We start from the raw sequence: 24,281 nt of genomic DNA on the forward strand, positions 1-24,281 counted from the left end.
TACGGTGATGGAAAATCAGATTTTTTAAGATGCTTCAGGATGCCACTTTTATATTTTTGCTTCTATCATTCTCTGTATTTCTGAGTAGCATGGTGAAATAAATATGATCCCCAACTAATGTGCAAAAAAAAATTCCAATTGTAGGGGTTTTAAACTACCTGAAAGAGACATTTACTCACACACCGAGTTATGACATGAGCCCCGCCATGCTCAGTGTGCTGGTCAAAATGATGCTTGCACAGGCCCAAGAAATCGTGTTTGAGAAAATCTGCCTTCCTGGGATCCAGAATGAGTTCTTCATGCTGGTGAAGGTGGCTCAGGAGGCTGCCAAGGTAAGCCTTCCTGGTTCTTGAGACTTTCAGAGTGGGCAGGATGCGTTGGTGCGGGCTCATTGGAAGGTAGTGGGCTTCCCATGGCAGCAGCCTATGACTGGGCAGAGTGCCATCCTGGCCACAGTGCTGGCTTGCATTTTCTTGGCAAGTAGTGGCGTTTCAGATATGGATCACTGATTCCATCTGCAGCTTGGCCTAAAAACCAGCTTAATGACAGTTGCCTGATCTCCCTGTTAACTCTGACACTGACAGCATGAAGCATCCTTGGAGTCACTCCCAGATTCTGGAGCCGGTCTCTGGCAGGGGCTGCTGCCTAGAAGAAAGGGCTCTTTTTCTTCATCCCGGGTACGTGAGGGCTCCTGTGCCAGGCTCCCCCTTCCCAACCTCCCTTCTGTTGCAGGTGGGAGAGGTCTATCAGCAGCTGCACGCGGCCATGAGCCAGGCGCCAGTGAAGGAGAACATCCCCTACTCCTGGGCCAGCGTGGCCTGCGTGAAGGCCCACCACTACGGAGCCCTGGCCCACTACTTTGTAGCCACTCTCCTCATCGACCACCAGTGTAAGGCTTGGGGGTTTGGGGGCTCTGGGCTTCGGTCAGGGTTGTGTTTTTCCTGCTTCCAGGAGATGATGAGCTGAATAGGGACTGTCCGTGTGCCCTGGAGAAGCTCACAGCTTAGGGGCTGAGGGTGGGAAGTACATGTTGGTCCAAGTAGCTGTCACATAGGCCAGGGTGCGATTAGGCGTTAATATTGCTTCCGCTGTGGGAGGAAAGGGGGAAGTGTTAATTCTGCCTGGGATGGAGCGGATGATGTTATAAAGATCTAGAACAGGGTGAGGACCAGGGCACGGACTAGGAGGCATTGGTCTGAGGCACAAAATCTAAGGGAATGCCCCAAAACTCAATAATCAAGATACAATTTTAAGGTGACATTTTAAATGAATCAAAATTAATGCAAAACATTCCATGGTGATAAATTTATTAAAATTGATTTGAGAGAGAGAGAGAAAGGGAGAGGGAGGAGAGAGAGAGAGAAACATCGATTGGTTGCCTCCCATATGCATCCTGACTGAGAAAAGACCCTGCAAACCTAGTATGTGCCCTGACCAGGAATTGAACCCACAAACTTTTAGGGTACTGGACAGTGCTCCAACTGAGCCACACCAACCAGAGGGGATCAGAATTTTAAATAAAGATGGGGAGCCCTGGCTGGTGTGGCTCAGTTGGTTGCAGTGTCCCATGCACCGCAGGGTTGTGGGTTCAATTCCCAGTCAGGGCATGTACCAGGTTGCAGGTTCGATTGCTGATCAGGTGCATACAGGAGGCAACTGATCTCTCTCTCTCTTTCTACCTTCCTATCTCTCTCTCAAAAAAAAGTATAAATAAACACATAAATAAATAAGAGTTTTGGTAACAGTTCTATGCTGAGCCACATCAGAGCCTGAAGCAAAAAGAAATTTTGCGTTTTTTGTTTGTTTACATGGATTTTTTTGCATTGATTTTGATATTTAGAAACTTGTATTAAACAATTCCATACTTGTTGAGATTTTGGCACCCCCTTCAATTTTCAGCTGGAGGCGAGTGTGTCACTCTCCTCACCCTCCTCTTGGCTCTGATCTCAGGTCGGGTGGGAATTTTGTTGTAATTAGTACTAATCAAGGCAGCCCTCAGCATAATGAAGAGAATAACCTCTGGAGCCAGACTCTCTGGGTTCATCTCGTAGCTCTGCCATTTATTAGCTGTGTGATCTTGGGCAAGTTACTTAGCTGCTCTGTGCCTCAGTTTTCTCATCTTTAAAATGAGGATATGAAGGGGATCTATCTCACAGGGCTGTTGTGTAAACAGTGCCCATGTGTAAAGCTAAATAGTGCCTTGTATGTAGGTGGGCTCCCTAAATGTGTTAGCTGCTACTTCCTGCTAGGAGTAGTATGTAGTCTGCTAGGCAGGTGCGTCATGTAAACCAGCGCAAATACAGTGCTTCAGTGCTTGCAGCAGAGACCACCAGTGAGGCAGCAGTTGGACTTCTTGGTATAGTCGTGGACAGTTTTTCATTTGAGTTGGACTTTGAGCTCTTAGGAGGACTTTTTCAGCTGATCAAGGAAGGAAAGGATAGCAAGAGCAGCTGCCTGAGCTCTGAGATGGAGGCCAAAAGCGTTGAGCGTAGTGGGGAATGGTTTGGTGAGGTTAGAGGGAGACAGGTACCAGGGACGGTGCAGGCACAGAGGCCAGCAGAGGTTTGAGGCGGGGCTGTGATAGGAGGTTCCTCGAAGCGGGTGGGTTGGAGGGGTTGAGAGTGGGACGTCAAAACCAAATTGTGAGCCCTAAATATGCAAAGACTTGTGGAGTTTATCCAAGGGCAGAAAGGAGACCTATTATCGCAAGTGCCTTGTAAAACTGGAGAAGAAAGGAAGCTGACGATGTGGTTGGAAGGGAAACCTCTAAGTGGGTCTGTGGCGCCGTCTCCAGAGCCCTCAGCCATGTCCACGAGAAGGGACTTATCCTGTGGCTCTTGTTACAGTGAAGCCGGGTACAGACGAGGACCACCAGGAGAAGTGCCTGTCCCAGCTCTATGACCACATGCCGGAGGGGCTGGCGCCCTTGGCCACGCTGAAGAACGCGAGCCAGCGCCGACAGCTGGGTGTGTACTGGCTCTCCCGCTCCCTCCCTCCTGGTGCCCCATTTGTTGCCCAGCTGGTCCTGCTCACAGACAGCCCCAGACATGTCCCCAGGGCAAGGCTTGGAGAGCAGAGGTCCAGAGTCATTGGGGCCATTCTGGATTCAGAAACCGTGAGGCGTAGTCCTCTCATCTCTGCGGGTTCCGCGAGGGCCCAGGCCTCCCCAGTGGAGAGCTTTGACGGTCTTTCATCCCCCCTCAGGGGGAAGGACGGACACAGTAGTTCATTTTCTCAGGTCGCACCTGAGAACTGGTAATGAATTGCCCTGGCTTGGTCTCTGCCAAGTCTCACTACCACCCCTCCCCCCACCTACCCACCCCGCCACGTAGTTTCCCCATCTCAGCGATGGCTTCTAGGTGTGCAGGCCAGGAACCTGGACTCACTCTGTGCTCTGTCTCCCCACAACTGATTAGCCAATCCCATCGACTCTACCTAGAGAGCCAGCCGCTTCTCACCCTTCCACCCCGATCCAAGCCACACTCGTATAGTGTCTACTAAACTGATGTAGACTTGCTAAACCTCACACAAGACATGGCATGATCTCCATTTTTCAGTTGAGGAAATAGCCCCAGAGAGGTTACACAGCTTGCCCAGCTATTTGCAGAAGCCTTGTAGCTGGTCTTCCTGCTTTTCTCTTTGCTCCTTCATAGTCCATTCACATAGTCAAATCACATCAGTCCTCTGCTTACACCCCGATGGCTCCCATCTTACCCACAGTAGGAGCTTAAGTCCTCACCCTGCATGGTTGGACTCGGTCCAGCCCCTGCTCCTCTCTGCCCTCATTTCCTACCCTTCTCTGCCTCACCCCCAAACGCCTTGTCCTTGAACACATAGGCATGGTCCTGCCCCAGGGCCTTTGCACTTGCCTTTTCTTCTTTCAGGAATGCTCTTCTGTTAGATATCATCATGGCTGCTTCCTTACTTCCTTCAGGGCTTTATTCAAAAGTTATCTTCAAAAAGGTCTTACCTAATCACCCATCATAGAAGAGCAACTTTCCATTCCCAGTCTTCTCTTGCCACATCTACCTACCCAGTTTCACATTTCTCCATAACCTGATTGACACACATTCCATTACATACTGCTTTGTTTGTTAATTATCTGTCTTCAACCATGAGCATGTAAGCTCCATGAATGCATTGCTTTTTATCTCCACTGCCTAGAACATTCAGTAAATATATGGTGAATGGCTGTTTTATGTACATAAATGAGCACATTGCACATGCACTTTAGAGAGACTTAAGCCATCTGGGCAGATTCTTCAGGAAAGAGAATGCCCACCTTTCTGGGCTGGCACTTTGGCTTTCCTTGAGGTACTCGTGCTGCGATGTCACATGGTGTTGCTTTCCTGTTGGCAGGCAAGTCCCATCTGCGCAAAGCCATCGCCCATCACGAGGAGTCCGTGAGGGAGGTGAGCCTATGCAAGAAGCTCCGCAACATCGAGCTGCTGCGGGAGGTGCTGTCCGTGGCACACCAGCGATCCCAGCTCAAATACGCTCAGCACCAGGAGGACGATGACCTGCTGAACTTGATGGATGCTCCTGACATTATTTGTGAGTGACCTGGGTGCAGTGTGCCAGGTACCGAGTGTGCCCTGTGTGAGAGGCAGTGGCACTTGGGGCGCGCTGCTTTTATTAACTCACTCTGCAGGGGCTGGGCAAACCCTCGTAATGCGCTGGGCACTGGGAGGGGCAAAATGCTGCTCTTGCTCATCTCCTTGTGCCCGAATCCAGAGGTTTCTTTATAAGACTTGTCCTTGACAACCCCTTAGTGACTTCTGACTTCCCTCCTGCCCCTTGGTGCTTCTCATGGTGTCCGGGTGCCCTGTCACCTTGTCCGTTCCCATTTCCCTCTCCACCCCCTTTGCTGACTTTTCCTCCTCTAGATTCCTTTCCTTAAAGTCGCCCAACCTCCTTGGGGTTCCAGTCATCGCCTCCACTCAGGAGACTCCCTTTCGTGTTGACATCTTTGCTACCCTCCACACCCACCCACATTCCATCTTGTATAACTTTGATATCTGCCTTTTACAACTGGTTTGAAAGCCACTGCATCCTTATTCTCTCTTTTGGCTTGCTCCTTCCCCTGATTACTCCATCTTTTATTAGCACCCAACATGTATTTTTCTTCAGAGACAAAAGTTATTTTTGTTATGAAATGGCATCTTAAACTTTCATTGATAGAGTGGAACCAGGGGATACAAGAAGAGTTCTTCAAAACCTAGTTTGTCGAGCCCTAGCCGGTTTGGCTCAGTGGATAGAGCGTCATCCTGCGGACTGAAGGGCCCCAGGTTTGATTCTGGTCAAGGGCACATTCCCAAGTTGTGGGCTCGATCCCCAGTAGGGGGCATGCAGGAGGCAGCTGATCAACGATTCTCTCTCATCATTGATGTTTCTATCTCTCCCTCTCCATTCCCTTCTGAAATAAATTTTAAAAGTATATTAAAAAGAATAAAATCAATAAAAATATTTTAAAAACAACAGCCTCGTTCATCGAGTGTGTGAGAAAAACACTTAAGATCTACCCTCTTAGCAAATTTCAAGTATACAGTATGGTATTGTTAACTATAGTCACCATGCCGAATGTTAGATCTCTAGAGCTTACTCATCTTGTATAACTGAGACTTTGTACCTTTGACCAACATCTCCTCATTTCCCCTACCCTTACCCCTGGCATCTAGCATTCTGCTCTCTGCTTTGATGAGTTGGACTATTTTATTATTGTGGGGTTTTTTATTATTATTTTTTTTTAAATCCTCACCTGAGGATATTTTTTTCATCGATTTTCAGACAGAGTGGAAGGGGGAGGGGAGAGAGAAAGAGAGAAATATCGATGTGAAAGAGACACTTGGTTGCCTCCTGCACGCGCCCCAACCAAGGCCCGGGATCGAATCCACAACCTTTTGGCCCCTGGGCCAGTGCTCTAACCACTGAGAAAAACTGGCCAGGGTGAGTTGGACTATTTTAGATTCCACATATAAATGAGATTGTGCACCACAAGCATTTTCTAAGGATCTCCAAAGTGTTGAGCCCTGTCCTGTTTTCAAGAATATGAAGGTGAACTGGACACTTGTTGCTGCCCTTGGAAAGGTGTCAGTAGTTCTGCCCTGGAGGCCAGGGGTGGAGGGACCTCCTCAGAGGTGACTTTACAGTGAGAATGACTAGGATCTTCCCAGGAGTTAGGGGGAGGGATGGAGGGTGGCCTCATCAAAGGAGCCCCCTTTGGCCAAATCCCCTTCGATCCTACTTCCTAAATCTCTGTCCGCAGCTCGGGAGTTCCACCCCCCAGTTTTCAGGGGCTAGCTCCTTAGAATTAGATTCTAGCTCAGGCTAGAATCCTGGGCTTGGCTGTAGTAATGTTGGCTGATATCTACTGAGCATTTGATCTGCCAGATCCAATAATAAGCACCATTTGTATACAGAATCTCATTCTATCTCCTTTGCCAACTGTATGATGGAAACACTGGTATTCCCTTATCTTAAAGATGAGACCATAAAGGCTTAGGTGACCAAGCTGGTTGGTGGAAGCAGGAATAGTGCTCAGGGAGTCTCCTTCACAGACACTGTGGCCACCTCCTTGGCCCCCTGGTCCACACCAGGTGCTCCGTGGCCAGGACGTAGAGACATAACCTCCCTGGAGGGAGGGAGACACATGACTCCTGGTGAGGTCCAGGGGTGGTGGCACAACTCTTAGTGGATGGGCAGCTTCTCCGAGCTCAGCACTGTATCAGGCAGTTTGTAAGGAGCCACGTGGTCATCCTGTGACTAGATGGGTGTGATCTACCTTGGCAGTGCCAGTCTGCTTCCTCAAGGTTTCCTTTTATACTGTTGTTCATGTGTACTTAGCCTGCACTGGGATCCTTTGTGAGAAGCCAACTAGCCTCATGGTAAGGGTGGGTTGGGTCTGCTATAGGTGTGTGGAGATTTGAGCTATTGATGGACACGATTTGGCAAACTCACTGCTCACTGTGAAATCATCACATATCACACTAATAATGAAAAGAAGCACATCTCCTCCAGGACTTGGTGGTACTTCCTTCCGTAACAGCGAACACCTACAATATAGATTATTTCTCAGTAGGGTTTTATGAGTGCCAAAGGAAGTCCACTAGAATATAAACAAGCCACTTGAAGGCAGGGAATGTGTCAGTTTGTCATTGCTCTGTCTCAGCTCCAGAGCAGGGTATGGCTTATGGTAGGTACAGGACACACTGGACCAGGGGGGTAGACCAGTAGTCCAAAACCAAGTGACAGGACGTATGACTAGGAGCAAGGTTTGCTGCCTCTTCCCTTCAGAGCAGAGATTCAGACCTGAATTTTAATTTTTTAAATTTATTTTGAGAGAGAGAGAGACATTGATTTGTTGTCCTACTTATTTATGCATAAATTGGTTGATTCTTTTTTAAAATACATTTTTATTGATTTCAGAGAAGAAGAGAGAGGGAGAAAGAGATAGAAACATCAATGATGAGAGAGAATCATTGATCGGTGGCCTCTTGCATGCCCCCCACTGGGGATTGAGCCTGCAACCTTGGCATGTGCCCTGACCAGGAACCGAACCCTGACCTCCTGGTTCATAGTTCAACGTTCGACCACTGAGCCACGCCAGTCAGTCTCATTGGTCGTTTCTTGTATGTGCCCTGACAGGACTGAACCTGCAACCGTGGCATATTGGGATGCTGCTCTAACCAACTGAGCTATCTGTCCAGCATCGAGGATAACTTTTAACGACAGAAATAATCTGTACTTTCCCTTTTAATCTTATTTTCTAGCTAAAACTGAGCAAGAGGTTGAAATTATAGTGCCACAGTTCTCCAAGGTGACAGCAACAGACTTCTTCCAGAAATTGGTATGTTGAGTGCTTACTTCATAATGACCTAAGGGACAACTTTTACGTGTTGCAAGTATGTAAAAGGTTATTTTTAGATGTTGTAGATCAGGGGTGGGGAACGTCTGGCCTGCAGGCGGTATCATTTGGTCTGGCCCTGCCATGGCAACTGCAGGCAGGACTCGGAATTCAATAAACCTAGGAGCTTTTTTCGTAGCAACATAATTTTTTAAGATGATAATTTTGTGTGGCTCTCGAATTATGTTATAAATATCCAAATGGCCCTTGGCAGAAAAAAAGTTTCCCCACCCCTGTTTTAGATTTTCTTAATTAGGGGTTTTAATTAAGACAATTTTATTTAAAACATATTGGCTATTTTAGGGAAAATGGCAATTTATTTTCTCGTATGACTGCTGTAGCATGTATTACCTCAGATGGCGTCATTACATTAGTCTCTGAGCCAGGCTGCATGACATCTGCAAAGACAACAAGGCAACATTCCCTTTAGCGTTCAAATGCCTGACTCAGCCTTCAGATCCTACAGCTAATGATGCTCTATTCCCAAGGGTCCTTTGTCTGTGTTTTCGGCTAACAAGAGATGGACATCTCCTCGAAGCATTCACTTCACCGCGGAAGAAGGGGACTTAGGGTTCACCTTGAGAGGAAACGCTCCAGTTCAAGTCTACTTCCTGGATCCCTACTGCTCTGCTGCGGTAAGTGTGTGCCATTCTAGGCGGGGGCAAAAGTCACTGGCATCTTTGCAGGCAGTCAAACTGGTAAAATACAAAGAAAGCTGCCCAAACAAACATGTGGGTGAATGATTTAGGGTTCCTTTGTTAAAAAGGCTTCTTATGGATGTTACATGCCCAAAGAGGAAAAGATTAATTTTTATTTCTTAAAGCAAATTTATGCAAATATCTATTTTATTAATGAACTTGGAAACTGATTCCAGGAATGTTGACCTTTATTTACATTATACTTTTGTAGCTGGCAGGAGCCAAGGAAGGGGATTATATTGTTTCCATTCAAAATGTGGATTGTAAATGGCTGACAGTGAGCGAGGTTATGAAACTGCTGAAGAGCTTCGGCGAGGACGACATTGAGATGAAGGTTGTGAGCCTCCTGGACTCCACCTCATCCATGGTGAGCGCTGACACCCCTGGTAGTAAATAGCGAAGTGGGGTGAAGTTGGTGTAACCTCAGAGGTCTTTCCTGGACCCTCTTCCCCCTGCCTGCATTTGAAGCATGCCACAAATGACTGAACTCCTAAGCTTGCCATTGCTGGGATGTGCTTGCCTTGGGTCAGAGAGCTCTAGAAAACTTGTATTATTGATCCTGTAGATAAAATAACCAATAGCTTTGTTTTCCTGATTATATCCTTTTTTTAAAAAAATAAATTTTTATTGATATCAGAGAGGAAGGGCGAGGGAGCAAGGGATAGAAACATCAATAATGAGAGAATCATTGATCCGCTGCCTCCTGCAGGCCCCCTATTAGGGATCTAGCCCACAACCCGAGCATGTGCCCTGACCGGGAATCGAACCGTCACCTCCTGGTACATAGGTCAACCTCAACCACTGAGCCACGCCAGCTGGGCCTGAGTATATCCTTTTTAATGACAAAAGTAATACATACTCATAGTAAAAATATATTCAAATGGTACAGAAGGCTTGTCATTTGACAGATCCTCTCCACCTGTCAAAGATAACATTGCTTTTCCCTGTGAGATCTTGGGACATGTTGGATGCCTGTGCAAGTTCATGTGGAGTTACTATATCCTTTCTTCCCCGCAGTGGAAGGAATCATTTCATATGCTCTGTCACACTTTGCCGCATTTGACTATGTACCTTAGAGATTTCCCTCTATAACAACATTCATTTATTCATTCAACAAATATTGATTGAGCATTAGTTATGTGCCAGGCCCTTCTTAGGTGTTGGAGCTACAGCTGGAACTAGACAAATAAGGTTCCTGCCCCCACAAAGCTGGCACTAAATAAGCAAATGAGTGGTTGTGATTTCGATAAGTGCTGCAAAGAAAAAAAAAAAGGTGTAACATAATAGAATGATTGGGAGTAGGGAGTATAATGTCAAGGTCAGACAGAACTTACACAAAGACTTGAGTGATGAGGAGGAACCTCTGTATTTGAAGAGGTACAAGAGGAGCATTCTGGGCAGGGGGCCAGCAGGTGCAGAGACCCTGTGGCATGATTAAGCTCCTGGTGAAGGAACAAAAAGAAGGCCTTTTGGCTAGAGCATCGTGTTGACAGGAAATGAGGTGGGAGGGAGATAGCCTCATTGGCAGCAGCGGGACTTTGGAAGCCATTAAACCTTTTTTTTTTTTTTTTTTTTTTTAAATATATTTTATTGATTTTTTACAGAGAGGAAAGGAGAGGGATAGAGAGTTAGAAACATCGATGAGAGAGAAACATTGATCAGCTGCCTCTTGCACACCCCCTCCTGGGGATGTGCCCGCAACCAAGGTACATGCCCTTGACCGGAATCGAACCTGGGACCCTTGAGTCTGCAGGCTGACGCTCAATCCACTGAGCCAAACCGGTTTCGGCGCCATTAAACCTTTTTAAGAAGGGAATGAATGATAGGATGTCTACTTTAGAAGGATATCTCTGCCTGGCGGCTGGCCGCGTGGCAGCAGAGTAAGCTGGCTATGGCAGTCATCAGGCCAGTGATGCTAGCAGCTTACACTAGGAGGGGTGGCAATGGCAGTGGAGAGAGGTGGATGCACCTGAGACATACTTTGAAGTGGAGCTGACAGAAATTTGTAGATGATGTATGTTAAAAAAAGAGAGAGAGAGGGTAGAAAGAGAGATGATTCCTTAGTTTTTGGCTTGAACAGCTGCCTCATTTTTTATAATGATGGGGAACAGGGGCGGTAGCGAGAGAAAACAAGAATTCTGCTTTGACTGTTTCATATGCCATTAGACATCTAGATATAAATGTAAAGTAGGTGGCTGGATGTTCACATCTTCCGTTTAAGGGAGAAGTCAGAGCTAGAAGTAAATATTTGAGAACCTTCAGCAGAGTGATGATATTTAGAGCTACAGCTGAATGAAAGAGACTGAATGGAATTGCCTGTGAGGGGCGGAGGGCCGAGGACTAAACTCTGAGACACCGCAAATATCTAGAGGGCTGTTAGAAGTGGTGCAAAGGAAATTGCGAGGGCGAGTTCAGAGAGATTGGGCAAAACGGTGCTTCTGAATCAAGAGAAGAAAATCCTGCTGGGAGAGAGTGGCCCACTGTGTTGCATAAGTTAAGGGGTGGCGAGTGAGGGAGGAGGAGCCATGTCTGTCTGGCAGCCGGACAAAAGGAGAGATGGCAACAGAACTCAGATTAGAGCGGGTTGGAGAGTGAATGGATTGTGTGATTTCACCGAAAAGAAATGTGCAAAATAGGAAAGTCCACAGAAACAGAATGTAGATTCGTGGTTGCCAGGGGCTAGGGCTGGAGCATTGGGGAATGGGGAGTGACTGCTCACGGGTACAGTTTCTCGGGGGGGATGGAAAGGTTCCGGAATTAGATAGTGTTGGTGGTTGCACAACTGTGAATATACCAAAAACCACTGAATTGCATTAAAATGGTGAATTTTGTGGGATGTGAATTGTATCTTAATTTAAAAAATAAAGTCTGCGGACTCACAGAGCACCTTGGGGGAGGGGATCGTGAGAAATGGTACTTTTAAGGGCAGACTCCATAGAATTGATGGACAAGTGATCAAGATCCTAACCAGAAGGAGAAAAGAGATTTGTCTAAAAGGAGGATGAATAAAAGGCTGGGCTCTGGGCTGTAGAGCTGGAGTAGATGGCACTGACAGGGAGGGAGGCGTGGCTTCACAGAGCGGCCCTGCCCCTGAACAGAGATCGAAAGGCTTCTTTCAAACCTGTCGTATCTTTGAAGGAGGCCAATGGAGTGAGTGATGGTGAAAACCAAGGTTTCTACACTCAGACTGCCTAGATTTGAGTCCTGGCTTTGCCACCAGTTGTGTGACCTTGGGCAATTCAGGGAACAGCTCAGCCTCAGGAAAACAGGGAAAACAGTGCCGGGCATGCGATATGTTTCAGTTCATAATAGGTGTTCTAATAACCATGATGTGGTTAATCCTTTCTCCCAGCAAGGATTCTAGATAATAACATTTGAACACTGGTTTTTATGTTTGTTTGTTTTGTTTTTTAAATATATTTTTATTGCTTTCAGAAAGAGAGAGGGAGAGAGATAGAAACATCAATAATGAGAGAGAAACATTAATTGGCTGCCTCCTGCACACTCCACACTGGGGACCGAGCTCGCAACTCGGCATGTGCCCTGACTGGGAATCAAACCATGACCTCTTGGTTCATAGGTCGACACTCAACCACTGAGCCACACCAGCCAGGCATGAGCACTGTTTTTAACTGTTAAACCTTTTCTTCAAACAAAACCAAATAATGAGAATAGAACTGAGAGCTCTGCTGAATTGATTACCAGCCTCCCCCCGCGCCCCCCCCCCCCCCCCCCGGGCCCGCCAAAAATACACATTCTCTCGGGATCACAGTGGGGATCCCTTAGGACTCCTCTGTGGAGCATATTTTGAAAACGGCTGATATAGTGGAATCCTAGACATGGAATCAAAAAGACCTGGAATCAGGCCTTCTCTGCCATTAACAAGCTATGTGACCTTCAGTAGGTTAATACCCCTCCTTTGGCCTCAGTTTCCTCATCCATGTAATGTAAAAGTTGACTATGGCTACGGTTTCAAACTGCTCCATAAAGCCCTGAGAGTTCCATAAAGATGTGAGGAGGAAGATGTGAGGAAAACAAGGGAATGGGGGAAGGGAAGATCTGTGAAAGGGAGCAGAGCCATTGGGGTGGTAGCTGGGGGTGTGGGATGGACATAGGGAAAGGGGAAAGGAAAGCTTTTCAAAGAAGGTGGTGGTGTGTGGTATGTGTGTGTAGGTAACAGCAAGCTTGTGTGCTGGTGGGAAAGGTCTGGGAGTCAGGGGTGCAAGGAGGGAAAACCTGGAGAAGACAGGGCATGAGATCCAGGTACACCAGAGGGCTTGTCTTTGTGGACAGATGCAATTACATGTAAGGCAAGGATATCAGGAGGGCATGTGCGGGGCTTGAGAGAAGGTATCTAGGAGAAAAGGAATAGTTACTAGGGAAATGTAGGAGTGCCAGGTATCTAGGAGGAAAGGAATAGTTACTAGGGAAATGTAGGAGTGCTACTAAATGTAGGAGTGCCCAGTAAAGCTTTGGGATCAGGGTTAGAATGCCAAGGGAAGCCAGTCAGCTTGGTAAATACTCCCCAGTAAGGGCATCTGTTTAGATGTAGATCTGGGGGAGGCAGTGAGTGTTGAATTAGAGTTGACATTCACTGGTGGAACTGGGTAAGGGAATTGAGGGTGTTTGCAAGGGAGGGGTTATTCTGTATAATGGACTTTAAGCAGGTGAAGGTTGAAAAATGTTTGCAGGTATTAAATCTGCCTCCAGGAGTTTGTTTTATTGTTTTTAATGAGAGCACGTGTGTCCTGTAGATCATATGGGATTAATGGCAGTTTTATAGGAAAGGGAGCAGGATTTTATCCAAAGGAGCCATGTATTTTATAGTGAAGAGGGACATTTTATAGTGAATACCCTCCTTTATTGCTGCATCACTCAAATTCCTTGATTTATATTATGAACAACGTACGCAACCACTTAGGTCTGTTGTATGTATATTTTTATCAATGGCCTGATTTCAGTGCCTGGAACACAGATGTTTGATAAACATTTGGTGAACAAAGCAATCTCAATGTTAGGCAAGCCTTACAAGCAGGTGATAACCTGTGCGGCGCCAGCACAGCCAAGGGTTCGGTGAGCCTGAGGAGGGGCGGTGAAGGATTAAAGAAAAGACAGACAAGAGAATACAGCTGGGGCTCGGTGGATCTCCTGTGCCCGGATGAGGACACAGAAAGACCCAGCCTGCAAGCTGAGGCTTTATTTTATAGTGAGATCAAAACAAGGGGAGTGGTCAACACGTTTACAATGTTCTTGTGAGTTCCACTTGTTTTGGCAGCACTTGCTGCACCTCCCACAGCCCATTAGCTACCTAGGAAAGAACTAGGGAGGGCTATAATGTTAAGCTTAATTAAGCTAAGAGGGCTCTGCCCTCCAAGCTGGTACTTATTTGTGGCCCTGCCACAGGTCAGTCCAAGGCTTAACCCGATAGCCGCTCCCTACAGTAACCCACATGGACGTGTTTGGAAAACAAGCTTCTTTAGATTTCCTATTGGAGCCCTACACAGTCCTTTAAAAGTTGTGTTTAATAGGTACACTTTTGTTTGGCAAAGATGACCAAGTTCTGGAGATGAACAGTGGTGATGGTTGCACCACCACATGAATGTATAGAATACTACAGGACTATACCGCTTAAATTGGGGGAAAAGTTAATGGCATCCTCGATGTGGATTCGATATTGTCTTTAAAGTGAATGAAGTTTTGCTCTACCTAATGGCATAGGCTGAAAGCCAAGATATGTTAAGTGAAGAAAGCAGGGTGCAGACCAGTCAGTTGTGTATAGTGTGTTCAAGATAAGACCAAATGGTGACATATACTTATGCACATGTCATTACCTCTATATGAACATTATCTCCAAAAGTGCAACAGAAATCATGTTTAACTCAGAAGGGCCTGGAGCAAAGGTAGGAGGAACATTTACTATTCACTGTATGTATTTTCATATTGTTGACCCTGAGTATGTATTACTTTTTCAAATATAAGAACCTTAAAAAGTGAGTGTATTCCTTAGAAATTGTCCTTGTTTTTAAGAACCTAAATTTATATAAGGATTAGTCACCTGAGTTTCAGAGTTTTATCAGCTGAATCTTAAAGAGGATGCTGTAAGTGCAGAATGTGTCTCAGACTTTGCAGTCACTTATCAGATATATTGACGGTTTCTAACACCCTTTTCTTCCTTCTCTATGTGCAGCATAATAAATGTGCCACATACTCTGTGGGGATGCAGAAAACTTACTCCATGATCTGCTTAGCCATAGATGATGATGATGATAAGACTGATAAAACAAAGAAAATCTCGAAAAAGCTTTCTTTCTTGAGTTGGGGCACCAACAAGAACAGACAGAAGTCCGCCAGCACCTTGTACCTCCCGTCGGTTGGGGTTGTCAGGCCTCAAGTCAAGAAGAAGCTCCCCTCTCCTTTCAGCCTTCTTAACTCCGACAGTTCTTTGTACTAATGCGAGGAAACAAAAACGCTCAGGCCCAAAACATTTCGTGCTAACTAGGCCTTCATATTTGTGCCATAATGGGAAATTTCTAAATATCCTCAATCCTGTTTTCTCACCATGTAAACTTACAATGGATGTCTATGAGTAACAAGGAACAAGGAACTTACAGAAATGTGTGGAAAACAAATTTATTCAAGGAATGTCACCATATTGCTGCACGTTATTTGTTACACAACATCTTATAAATAGAATAGTAATGAAAATATGGCTATTTTCAATGGCTACAATTACCATCAGAGTTAAATTGGGGTTACCTATATTGGTCTTATAAGTAAGTTTCCAGGCTTGGGTAATAGATCATTCCTTAACGCAGAATCTAGATGGGCCCAAATTAAGGCAGTCAAGGGACTATAAGGGTGGGTTTAAATTAGTATTACTAAAAGGGTAACAAAGAGCTGCTTTCTAAGGGGACTTCATTAACCTAAAATGTCAAGATTTTACTATCATTTCTATATAATATGAATGCTATTTCCAGATAAAGTCTAGTATCAAATTTGTCATGACTTATTAGATAAGACCATTTTGGAGCAGACTTTCTTCTAGTTACATGTCATTTACAAGTTGCTAACACAATGGCAGTGTTAGATGAAGATGCTGTCTACAAGGTAGATAATATAATGTTTGATACTCAAAACATTTTTCATTTTGTTTAAAGTAGAAAGTACCTAGCTGTATATTTTAAGTCTTCTAAATGGGTTGAATTTTATAAGGTAATGTTGTAAATGATTCATTTGACTTTTTAAAATGACATTCTTACCAGTTGATTTCTCATGCTATAAGTTGGATGATACCGTGATTCTAGTAAGATTCACTGTTGACATAGTACAAGTTATATAGTTTAAAAACATAGCATTGAGATCTAATTCTGAGAATTAATAAAAATTTAAAATATTCTCTAGTGTGCAATATCAAAAGGGAAGCAACACCTTTGGGAAAGTGTGTCCACTGCTCTTAGGGCCATTTTTGTATAAATATTTAAATAAACAGATTCATTTGCCTGAGTTAATGTTTTTTATTTTTTCACTTTAATTCTCTCCTTTCAAAATGTTTCTATACTAATGCACAAATGATTTCATTGTTTGTTTTTTTAAAAAATTACTAACGTTTCATAAAACTGGACTTTCAAGTTATCTTAATATCTTTGAAAACATATGGCATCTTTAATTTTATTTTATTTACTTAATCTTCATCCAAGGATATTTTTTCCATTGGTTTTAGAGAGAATGGAAGAGAGAGGGGGAGGGAGGAGGAGAGAGAGAGAGAGAGAGAGAGAGAGAGAGAGACATCAATTGGTTACTTCCCTCATGTGCCCTGACTGGAGCAGGATTGAGCCTGCAACTGAGGTACATAACCCTGGTCTGGGAATGGGAACCGTGGGTTCAGGGTTCACGCTCTAACCACCGAGCAAAACTGGCGAGGGCGGTATTTATTTTTTGAATAGGCAAGTGTACCCTTTGATCCCCAGCTCTTCTTTCTGGACACGGCTGCCCTGCCATTTTCCTGTGTACCTTCACATTGTTGGGCTATACATTTACAAACACACTCCCCCTACCTCCCCCCCCCAACACACTTTTTATCTTTAAGTGGGTACTCTCCACTCCAGGCTTTCTGTGTTCAGATGTGCCCGGTGATTATAAACAAACGGCAGCCACCGTAAAGGAAGCGATTGAGGGAGGGAACACCAAGGCTGTACACTTTATTTACAATGGCAGCAACCCGCAAGGCACAGGCATAGTAAGACCAGACCTGAAGGACAGTGGCTTTGCCACCAGGAACAAGGGGCTTATGGTACACAGTGCTTCATTGTAGGTTTGTCTCCTTTAGAAGGTCATATCCACTGCAACCTGATACGACCTTTCCATTACAGATGTAGGTCAAGGTCACACATTCAAATCTGCCCAAGCTGGCTTTTTTTTTTTTTTAATCAATCTGAGAGTCTCTAATTCAAGGGACTCTCTTGGGAAGATCGCCGCTGGCCCTCTTCATGGCAGCAGAGCCAGGGCAGCACCACCTGAAAGGACAGCCCACAGGGAGCCGCACAGGACGGCTGGCAGGGTCCACTCAGGCCTCCCCTCATCTTTCACTAGTTGTGAGAGGAAATCTCTTTTTTTTTTCTTGATTTTTAAATATGAGAAGAAAACAAGAGCCTGTAGTTGGGTGTAGAGGAGAGCCCGCAGCAGACGCTGTGAGAAGAGCGGTCACCTGGGCTGTGTGAAGAACGCGTGAATTTGCTGTGCTGCCGCCTGCCCAACGACCTGCTCCAGTCCCTGGACGGGAGCATGACTTAGCTGCTGGATACTCGGGAACTCCTGAAGCAGCAGGGACGCTTTAACTTTCCCAACTCCTGGGATCTGCTGCACGGTTCGAAGTAGGAACGGCTCAGAGAGCTGAGCCGGTTTCTTCCTGAGAAAAGGGTTCTTCCTGGGCTCTTGGGTTTGCTCTTGAACCTACACCGAAATTAAAGAGCGTGTGAGCACCCTCTAGAGGACTAACCGTTGTTTTTGTTTTTCTATTTGGTTCAACTTTTCACTTACAACATATCATGAATACAATTTTTCATCAGCCAAATTATTGAAAAGGTGAACCATATGACTACACAAAAGGGGTAGGAGATAAAATTTTTAAAAATAAAAACTTGGGTTTCCAGAATGGTTAGGATAAAACCAGTTGAACACATACTCTGAGGAATTCAGACTTGTTCCTATGGATCCACTAAAGAAGCGTTTCAGTTATACGAGATTAAGTGATGACTCTGTCTAAATTGGACCTGCCTGTCCAAGGAGAAACCCAGTCTTCAGTTAGTTATGGATGCAGAAAGGCAGACAATAGCACTCCACCAAGGAACGTTAGGAATAGTAAAACAAGAAATGTGGCAGAGAGCATGGAGGGGTCTGTGAACAATTTGGTTCTCAATCTTAGCTGCACATCAGAGGAGAAGGTTTAACATCAACAACATAACACAAATTGATGCTTAAGCCCTACTCCCACATTCTGATTTTTAATTGGTCTGAGGTAAGGCTCATGTATTACTATTTTGAAAAGTTTCTCCACAAAATTCTGACGTACAATCAAGTTGAATTATCTTCAACAAGGTTTGAAAACAACATAAACTTGCACACTGAATGCTAATGCTTAAAAGATACGTGGGGATGAGGCAAAGCAGCTGCTAGAGGACCTTTTCCCCAGCGTCTGTGCAGAATAATGAATGATGGAGTCATCCCAGCCTGGGAGTCTCAAATCGAGTCTCCAACTTGTTCACTTCGTTATACAGTTGCCTAAAATAGACATCAAGCTCAGCTGGTTGCAGGGGCAGCTTCTGGACTTAAATTCCTCACAAAGGTTTTATAAAGCCACACAGAATGATTGGATTGCACTGATGGGCTCAGGAAGAAACCGTAACGAACAAGGGCAGCTGCTAAAAGATCCATGAAGGTCAGTTGAGAGTCCTCAAGACAGGGCTCTTGCGGAGGAATAGGAATCAGTACTTACTAACTGGATAATGATGCAGGACGCTTCCATCTGGCTGGCCACCGGAAGCAACGCCATCCCAAGGTCCAGCACAGTAAACTTCTGTATGGCTGGGAAGTATTGTTCACTCGTCGGCGTTTTTTCAACTAGCACAATTCCTTGAAGATTACTGGACTTCCAAGAAAAACAAAAACAGCAGTCAACCATTTTGTAACAAAATTCCTTTCAGGCTTAAGAAAGCTATCCTTCCGAAAGTGCTTGGAATGGCCAATGGTTTTATACAAATTATTCCACACATTAAGAGGGAGGAGGACTAGAAATTAATTTTCAATGTCAGTTTCTTCAAGTCAGTACTTACATTTCTAACGCGAACCAGCCTCTTTCGGTAGCTGTTTCCTGCCACCAAATCGGCTTCTGTGACATAAAGAATGCAGGATCTGACAGACAAGTAAAAATCTACCGGTGCTAGGCCATCCTCAAAAACAAGTTTAATTTTCCCTTAAAATGCAGACAAGAAAATAAGTTTTAATAGCATATGATCTCACTCATCTAGGGGAAATAATGAACAACATAGACTGATGAACAAGAACAGACCCAGAAACAAGGAGGCATGGATCAGACTGTCGGGCCTCAGAGGGAGGGTAGGAGAGGGTGGGGGTAAAGGGGAGAGATCAACCAAAGGGCTTGTGTGCAAGCATATGAGCCTAACCAGCGGTTAAGGACAACAGGGGGGTGGGGGCATGCGTGGGGAGGGGTGTGGGCTGGGAATGGGGGGATGAGGACAAATATGTGATACCTTAATCAATAAAGAAATTTTAAAAAAAAGTAATTAGGTATTAAATCAGAAAAAAAAATAAGTTTGAATGAAGAAGGTAGCAATTGGTTGAAAGTTTTTTTAAAAAGTGGGGTGAGGACAGAGAGGGTTTATGCAGAGGGCAGCCCACCGACCTTGCATGCCCTGTGCCAGCTGCGACCCACGCCATTTCTCATTGGCAACAACGTGCCCCAAAGGCACGTGCACAGGGCCTGTGCCATCAGGGGGGTTCCTATCCATGGCGGTGGCCTCGATCTAAAGAGGGAAATGCAAGACTGAAATGCAAGGCTGTCCGGCACACGGCCCCGCATTCCACTCCAAGCCGGGGCGGGGCCTCTGGGCAGCAGCCGGTCGTCAGTGTTCTCTATTTGCCGAAGCCTAAGAACCAGGAGGTTCCTGTCCTGGAGGCCCAGTCCCTCGTTTTCGTCACCTGCCTGACTCCTGACACCCCAGCTCCGTCCGCGCCCTGGCTGCACAGTCGCGTCCTCTGTCTTGCCCCGCCCTCCTCCTCGCAGGGCATCGGATAGGCTACGGCGTCAGAGATAGACATCTCCCCTGGCCAATAGGAGAACGGACAGCACGCACAGTTTCCGCCCCGGAGGGGATTTGAACGGGACCCGCTGGTTGCCAAGAGCGACGGGTAGGAAGTATCCTTGGCTCTAATTGGCCGGTGCGGAAGCAGAGCCAGTAGCAGACGTGGTTGTTGCGGAGTCCCCTGAGTAGAAAATGCGTCCGGGGCCCGGCCGGCGGGCGGGGACCAGGCTTTCGGGAGCGGTCCTGGTCTTTGAGGAGACTTGCTTGTCGGTCCAGACCCGGTGGGACCATTCCCCACAGCAAAGATGCTCCTGGGGCTTCCGAGAGGCCGCAAGAGCCAGTTTGTAAGTAAATTCTTGCGCGGCCTGCGCCCTGGCCTGGGCGCCAGGAGTTAAAGGAGGGGAGCTTGGGATTGGGCTTGAGATGGAGGCAAGGTAGCGGCGCACGGGGGAGTGGTTTTCCATTCGAAAAGCCCTGATCGTTTGTGCTCTAAAGGTGAGCAGCTTAGCACCCACACTTTATCCCAGGTGAGCCTCCGTCGGACAGGAATCGCCCTGTCTCCCCACATCGTTCTCTCGGGTGTCGGGGAGCTCACTCCTGCCCGCCACAGACCGGCCCCACTGCTGGGTGTCCCCAGTAGGGAGTCATTCTTGATTCCTCCCCGCCACCCACCACGGACACCCTATCAGAAGTTCTTTAGAGTCTACCCACCAATTACATCTGGCAGCTGTTCCCGCCCCGCCCTGTCCTCCAGCATCTACCTGAACCGATGCAGCAGCTCCTCACTATTTCTCTGCCCTTTTTTTTTTTTTTTTTTTTTTGCTACGGACGTGCTCTAGTAACCTGACTCCAACAATCCGTTAACACAAACCTCCCACCCCCGTCCCCATCCCGCACAACCAATCTATTGATCTTACCAGTGTTCTCCCTGTCCTCATTTCCAGCCCTAGTGTCTAATTCCATAGTCTGTCATTCTAATCACTGCCTGTATGCACCCCCAACTCCCGTGCTGCTGTCTCTTCGGCCACTTGCCTGGCGAACCTCCAAACCTATTTATATCCACTTCTCCATACACGTAATACTTTTAAGTGAGGAGAAAGCATTTTGATAAGGGCATTCCTGAACTCTGTTTTAACTCGAGGGTAGAAAGCATGTCTGACTTGGCTACCTGTTCTCAGCCCCTCCCTTCCTGCCCCCTCCCCCTCCCCCGCCCAGCACCTGCAGCGAGCATTTTAGACAGGCTGAGAAGCAGGGAGGACATACTTGGGGCATATTTTTGCATTGCAGTTTTGCTTGCTCCGAGTGGCATTATTGAGTTCCTGCTCTGTGTCGGATACCCACAGTTAATTGACAGCCCATGGCCACAGCGTCTGAAAGATAGACGAACCCTTACGTAATTCATCATAGAGACTATGTGTAGAGATGAGGAGGGGTAGTAAGAAATGAATCTTGGTTCATTGGTAGGAACCAACAGATAGCAGCTTAGCACCCACACTAGACCATTAACCTGTCCTCAGGAGAGTGGGGCTGCCCATGAGGGTCTTCCTGCTGGGTTGAGATGGGTTCATCCTGTGTTTTAGAGGCTGAGGTAGGAGGACCACGGCGGGAAATGATTATAGTGGTACAGTGAGAAATGTTCAGCATATTATGGGAGATTCACTCTATTAAAAAAAAAAAGAAGAAGCAGCAAAACTCATGAGGCCTTTTTGGACGATATACTGGATGTGAGCCCTTAGGGATTCAAAGGTGAAGAAAACCTTTTTTTTCTTTTCTTTTTTTCTCCTTGAGCATCTCCTTGGGGTGGGAGAGGAGGCAGATATTAAATTGTCAAATTGTGTGACCGGTGCGGGATGGTAGGTGCTACACAGTGCGGTAAACAGAGAATAGAGGAATATAGCAGACGCTGCTCTGGAATGCCTGTTCTTGGGGTTGGCATGCAAGTGAAACGGGGGGTTTGGGAGGATGCTGCAGGAGACATTTGGAAGGTCTCTCCATCCCTCCTGAAGGATGCCCCAAACCCTGGCTGTTCCCCTTGGTTGTACCTGTCTTCTCTCCCACACCTTATGCCTACCACTGCTTCATTCATCTTTCCAGGGGGCATTTCCGCGGGTGCTCCTCACTAGGCCACAGCATCACCTTAGTCTTGTTTCAAAACTCTTAAATGGAAACAATCCCCATTCTTAGTCCCAGCCCATTGTTCTAGCCTCTCCTTCTCAGATGCCTCTATAGCACAGCAAACTGGATACTTGTTATTTCCAGTTTGAAAACGAAGCCACTCATGTCTTGCTTCATTCCTTTGTTCGTGCTTTTCCCTCTTCCTAGAATGCTTTTCTTCATATTTCCCAAATGTGAGAGCAGTGGCCATCCTTGAAGATCTAGTCTAAATTTCTCTGTGGTTTTCTCCAAGGGGTATAAGAGGCCCCTTTCCCTCCCTGGGTTACCTCAGCACGTCTTCTTATCTTTCCCCTGGCACATCCCATAATTCCCTGTTACATAGTAAGTATTTGCATGTTTTCCTCTGCACTCTCCCCCCTTGAGGATGACGACAAGGTTTATTAATTGCTGTCATGGTGTTTTGCTTCTAGTAGGTGTGAATGAATGGCTGGTGCACAGAATATGACTGGGCTATTCTCAGAGACTTACAGCAGATTCCCCTACTTTCAATGTGTGTAGGAACTAGTTTTTGTTATTCTGCATCATCAGAACTACCTAAAATCTACAGGTGTAGAGCAAAGTGCTAAGTGCTGTAGTTCAGGGTTGATAAAGATAAGACGGTTGCCTACTCCCAGGAAACTTCCGTTCTGTAGGGGGTTGGCAAGTGAGTGCCTGGGGTCACCGGAGGCAGTGCTATAAGACAAATGGAGGTGTTTCGGGGCTCCCCTGGGGGTCAGGAAAGCTGCTCTGAGGAGGAAAGGTGAGAAGGCCCCACTATAGGCAGCTGTAATGGTGCTCCCTGGGTGGGCATGCTTGCCTGGCCAGATGAGCGAGGGGAGGAGTGGGCCTCCTGGTGGGGCTAGATCCCTGATCTGCCAGTGTTCCTTCTGAGGCCTAGGGAGGGGTGGTGGCAGGACCCAGGTGATTCTTTACACCAGTGACCTGTTCTGGGTTTTATTTGTGCAGAAACACATCATCCATGGCCTTCTGCCTGCAGCCAGCATTGCACCGAAGCCAGCTGTGCCCCGCACACCTCCTCCCCGCAGCCCCAACCCCTCTCCAGAGAGACCGAGGTGAGTCTCAGGTGAGCAGGCACTGAGGTCACCCTTGTGCTCAGCGCCAAGTGGTGGGTCCTAGAACTGTTCCAACGGGCAAGGTTACAAGTAGGGTGATTAGAATCGTGTCCTTTGAAATATTTATCATGGTTCCATAATTTAATATGATTTCTCTGTGGGATAATGGCCTATCTCTTTCAGGTGTGGACTCCTCACATTTCGTAATTGAATGCAATTAGTATTTTTCAAAATATTAAAGCCCAAGTATTGCAGTTGATGGTATGTTAAAAGGAATTTTAATTGTGGACCTAATTTTCTCTTTAAACGTTAAGTCAGCCTTTCAAATGAACTGCTTTGTGGGAGGGAATGAGAAGCGGGTTCACTTCCCAGGGCCTGGGATTTCCCATGTCCTCCAGTGCTCCTAACACGTCAGTCAGATGACTTTGTGTTCTACATCATCGAAACGAAGGCCCCTGCCTGTGCTCTCCAAGATTTTAGTTATAGGAGAGTTTTAGACTATTTTTTGTCCATTAGATACCTAGATGCATGACTTGACTATTAACAATGAGAACAAATTTCATTCCAGGGTGATACCTTCTTCTAGTGTTCTTTGAAACTAGAATATTGTATGCCTCCTGATTAAAAAAACACAAATATTTTTAGTGTTTGTTTTCTCCTTTAGTATAATCTTGATAATAAGAATAGCCATTTATTAGTACTTACTCTGTGTCAAGGAATCTAGTAAGTGCTCTAGAAGTATTATTTCATTTCATCCTCTCAGTGACCCTATGAGAGAGGTCCTGTTGGCATCTCTCTGAGCTCAAGTGTTCAGCATTTGCCTGAAGTCTCACAGCTGGTGAGTGGCGGCATCGCTGCGATGCACTTGAAGGTCTGTCCAGCTCCATTAAGTAGTGTTATTATAACTCAAATATTTATATAGCAGCAGCGGTAATGAGACAGTTAGCTTTACATCCCGTTATAAAAACAAAAGAACAGGTCATATCCTGCCAAGCATGCTGTAGACTCATTAGAAAACTTATATAGTTTTTGTGATTTACAGAAATATCTTCCCAGATTGTAATCTTTATAAACCCCAAATAAACAACATGGCTTTAGCAAACTTGGCATACTTCTAGATCTTTTTATTTTTTGA

General features: G+C 46.0%; 3 protein-coding genes across 4 annotated transcripts in view; 2 read left to right on the forward strand and 1 right to left on the reverse strand.

The window, feature by feature from the left end:
• Nucleotides 1-16,104, forward strand: part of RHPN2 (rhophilin Rho GTPase binding protein 2) — a 54,897-nt gene extending 38,793 nt beyond the window's left edge. The window contains exons 8-15 of the mRNA XM_008139777.3: nucleotides 145-332; nucleotides 733-889; nucleotides 2,847-2,966; nucleotides 4,360-4,554; nucleotides 7,770-7,846; nucleotides 8,392-8,538; nucleotides 8,813-8,968; nucleotides 14,789-16,104. Of these exons, the coding sequence (XP_008137999.1) occupies nucleotides 145-332; nucleotides 733-889; nucleotides 2,847-2,966; nucleotides 4,360-4,554; nucleotides 7,770-7,846; nucleotides 8,392-8,538; nucleotides 8,813-8,968; nucleotides 14,789-15,052 (1,304 nt within the window). The 3' untranslated portion in view covers nucleotides 15,053-16,104. The remainder of the gene's footprint in view (nucleotides 1-144; nucleotides 333-732; nucleotides 890-2,846; nucleotides 2,967-4,359; nucleotides 4,555-7,769; nucleotides 7,847-8,391; nucleotides 8,539-8,812; nucleotides 8,969-14,788) is intronic.
• Nucleotides 16,105-16,701: 597 nt separating this feature from the next.
• FAAP24 (FA core complex associated protein 24) lies at nucleotides 16,702-19,680 on the reverse strand. 2 transcript variants are annotated; one of them, XM_054710760.1, is made up of 4 exons: nucleotides 19,520-19,680; nucleotides 18,930-18,985; nucleotides 18,593-18,745; nucleotides 16,702-17,550 (listed from the first exon to the last, which is right to left on the reverse strand). In XM_054710760.1, exons 1-4 carry the CDS (start codon nucleotides 19,623-19,625, stop codon nucleotides 17,302-17,304), a joined length of 564 nt encoding a protein of 187 aa, XP_054566735.1. In that variant the 5' UTR covers nucleotides 19,626-19,680; the 3' UTR covers nucleotides 16,702-17,301. The 2 variants fall into 2 exon arrangements, with proteins under 2 accessions (XP_054566735.1, XP_008137998.2); XM_008139776.3 differs by having other exon boundaries at nucleotides 18,930-19,069.
• Nucleotides 19,681-20,156: 476 nt separating this feature from the next.
• The window catches only part of CEP89 (centrosomal protein 89), a 63,373-nt gene continuing 59,248 nt past the window's right edge, over nucleotides 20,157-24,281 (forward strand). Inside the window, exons 1-2 of the mRNA XM_028143022.2 lie at nucleotides 20,157-20,263; nucleotides 23,040-23,146. Coding sequence (XP_027998823.2) covers nucleotides 20,225-20,263; nucleotides 23,040-23,146 — 146 coding nt within the window. The 5' untranslated portion in view covers nucleotides 20,157-20,224. The remainder of the gene's footprint in view (nucleotides 20,264-23,039; nucleotides 23,147-24,281) is intronic.

The sequence above is a fragment of the Eptesicus fuscus genome, chromosome 21 (genome assembly GCF_027574615.1).
Source record: "Eptesicus fuscus isolate TK198812 chromosome 21, DD_ASM_mEF_20220401, whole genome shotgun sequence".
In the NCBI taxonomy this organism is placed as follows: domain Eukaryota; kingdom Metazoa; phylum Chordata; class Mammalia; order Chiroptera; family Vespertilionidae; genus Eptesicus; species Eptesicus fuscus.

Excerpts from the sequence above, each read along its gene's own strand:
- FAAP24 (XM_008139776.3), bottom strand. The coding sequence starts at position 19,625 with ATGGATAGGAACCCCCCTGATGGCACAGGCCCTGTGCACGTGCCTTTG. Across the intron at positions 19,070-19,519 it reads GCTGGCACAGGGCATGCAAG|GGAAAATTAAACTTGTTTTT; the intron begins GTCGGTGGGCTG and ends CTGCATTTTAAG. Across the intron at positions 17,551-18,592 it reads CCTGCATCATTATCCAGTTA|GTTCAAGAGCAAACCCAAGA; the intron begins GTAAGTACTGAT and ends ATTTCGGTGTAG.